The following is a 2,253-nucleotide window of genomic DNA, read 5'->3' as shown; positions in this document are numbered from 1 at the left end:
AGAGAGTTAGATTTAATTATAAATAATAATTAATTGTTTGTAACTTTAATTAGGAGCCAAAATGGATGATAAATTATTTAGAATGTTATATATACATCTATAAGGTGTTTTTTTTTTTGTGATCATTAACCATTTAGGCTTTTTTATTGAAATTAGAAATGACAAAATTTACAAAAATAACAAATTTTATTAATTTGACGATGAATTTTAATCAAATATTTAACAATTAAACATATTATTTTATCAAACATTGATGAGAAAAAATCCTACCTATCTTTTTACTGATGATATTTTTAGATTGAGACAATTACTGATGTATTGATAACTATTAATGTTTATGATAACATATGATAAAAATAATTAATGATATTATCAAAGTTTAATAAAAAAGCTTTTCTTTCATTCCTATTTTTTCTTACTTACACTTTGAGAAAGAAACGAGTGAATTATGAAAGCGAAAAAGTTGGATTAAATATGACAAAGTTTATTTGAAAGTAAATTATTTTTTAATAAACAAATTTAAAAAATATTTTAATAAAAATAATATTAATTGCTAAAACAATTATTTTTTTAAAATATAATTGTATGAATAAATATGAGATGTGATATGAGTGTAAAAAGAGAAAAAGAAAAAAAGTTGAATAAGTAAACAAATTTTGGATAAATTAAGGGAGGAGGGAAAAAATCGCAATAACCTGTCAACAATGTTTTTGCAACATATTTATTAATTGTTTACCTATTTTTCAATTCCTTTAACAAGCATTGTAATGGTACACTAACATGTAAATAATAATTATTTCATGTAATCATATCGATCGCAAAGTAAAAAAAAAAATATAATTATTAAAAGATAATGATTTCAGTAGTTAAATTAAATTTAATTTAATCTTTTTTTCTTTGTATTATTGTATTTTTTTTCTGATATTTGAAATTGAAAAAAAAAAAATTTGAATTGATCAATGTTTGCATAATTTTGTTTCTTTTCCGCGAATTACGCTATAGTACGTGTAACTTAGTAATATATCGATTACGCTAATTACGTCAATTACGTTAATGCGTATAATGAATAAACTGTTATCTTATTAAGATTCATATAATATGTTAAGGTATAGAGAATAAATTATTTACTTTAAAAAAAATTTTCCAAAATATAAATTACATGAAATATTGCAAAAATTAATAGTAATACCGTAAATGCATCATAAAAAAGTTATAATGTAAAGAAATTAATATTAAAATTAGCATTATCCAATTAAAATAAAGAAATTTGAATTATTCATTTAATTTCGCATAAATTTCAATAATTTTATTGTAATTGAGTTTAGCATAATTTTAGTAATTTAATAAGCAAATAAATAATTTAATTAAAATTTAATTAACATTTTATAAATTGTTTTTTGAAAATATGAAAAAGAAAAGAATCTGTTTTTTTTCCTTTCCTTTTTTTTTTTTGCAGTAAAATGGACGAAATTTCGGTTTCGGATTATAGGAGTACCATTTCTGCTCGACCAGTTTTTAGTCGAACTGTTGGAGCTATGTCTAGTCCAACATATGGTATGACAACATGTAAGTTTAACATTCTCATTAAGTTAATCAATTTATAAAATTAATTTAAAATTTTTAAATTATAAAAATGCCATCTATCCTAATTTGCAATATTTGATAATTTCAAATTAAACAATATTTTCAAAGTATGCTTTTAATAAATTCTCATCAGGGAATATAAGGATTAATTTTTATTAAATTCATAATTATGAATGCTTGCTAAATATCATATCACAATTATTTATTGCTTAATATAAAAATGAAAATCCGGAATTCCGGATAGAATATATGAGAAAATAAATTTTCCAAAAAAAAAAAATTAGCTTATTATCTATAATTTGAAGCAACCGGTGGTAGAATTTTGAAAACCGTAACGGAAATCGGTTCATCATCATTACATAGCAGTGGTATGTCACCATTTGGACAAAATGCTGCATCAGCAATTCGTGATACACGTGAACGGGAAAAGAAGGAAATGAGTGATTTAAACGATCGTCTTGCTTCCTATATCGAAAAAGTTTCTTTTTTTTCCGGATTAATTAATTATTCCGGATTAATTAATTAAAATAAGATATGAATAAGTAAATAATTAATCAAATAAATCAATTAGCTTAAAAGAAAAAGAAAAAGAAATTAGCCATGATTGATTAAAATATGCAAATTAATTAATTCAAATTGCAAGCATAGAATAAAGAACAATAGAATAAA

General features: G+C 21.6%; 1 protein-coding gene across 1 annotated transcript in view; it reads left to right on the top strand.

Moving 5' to 3' along the window:
• Nucleotides 1–1,460: 1,460 nt before the first annotated feature.
• The window catches only part of LOAG_18796 (muscle cell intermediate filament protein OV71), a gene marked incomplete at its 5' end in the record, with an annotated part of 8,371 nt that continues 7,578 nt past the window's right edge, over nt 1,461–2,253 (top strand). Inside the window, 2 exons of the mRNA XM_020451458.1 lie at nt 1,461–1,566; nt 1,890–2,024. Coding sequence (XP_020304756.1) covers nt 1,461–1,566; nt 1,890–2,024 — 241 coding nt within the window. The remainder of the gene's footprint in view (nt 1,567–1,889; nt 2,025–2,253) is intronic.

The sequence above is a fragment of the Loa loa genome (genome assembly GCF_000183805.2).
Source record: "Loa loa unplaced genomic scaffold supercont3.538, whole genome shotgun sequence".
Taxonomy (NCBI): Eukaryota; Metazoa; Nematoda; class Chromadorea; order Rhabditida; family Onchocercidae; genus Loa; species Loa loa.
Note: the sequence above shows the minus strand (reverse complement) of the source record. Positions and strands in the feature narration are given on the sequence as shown.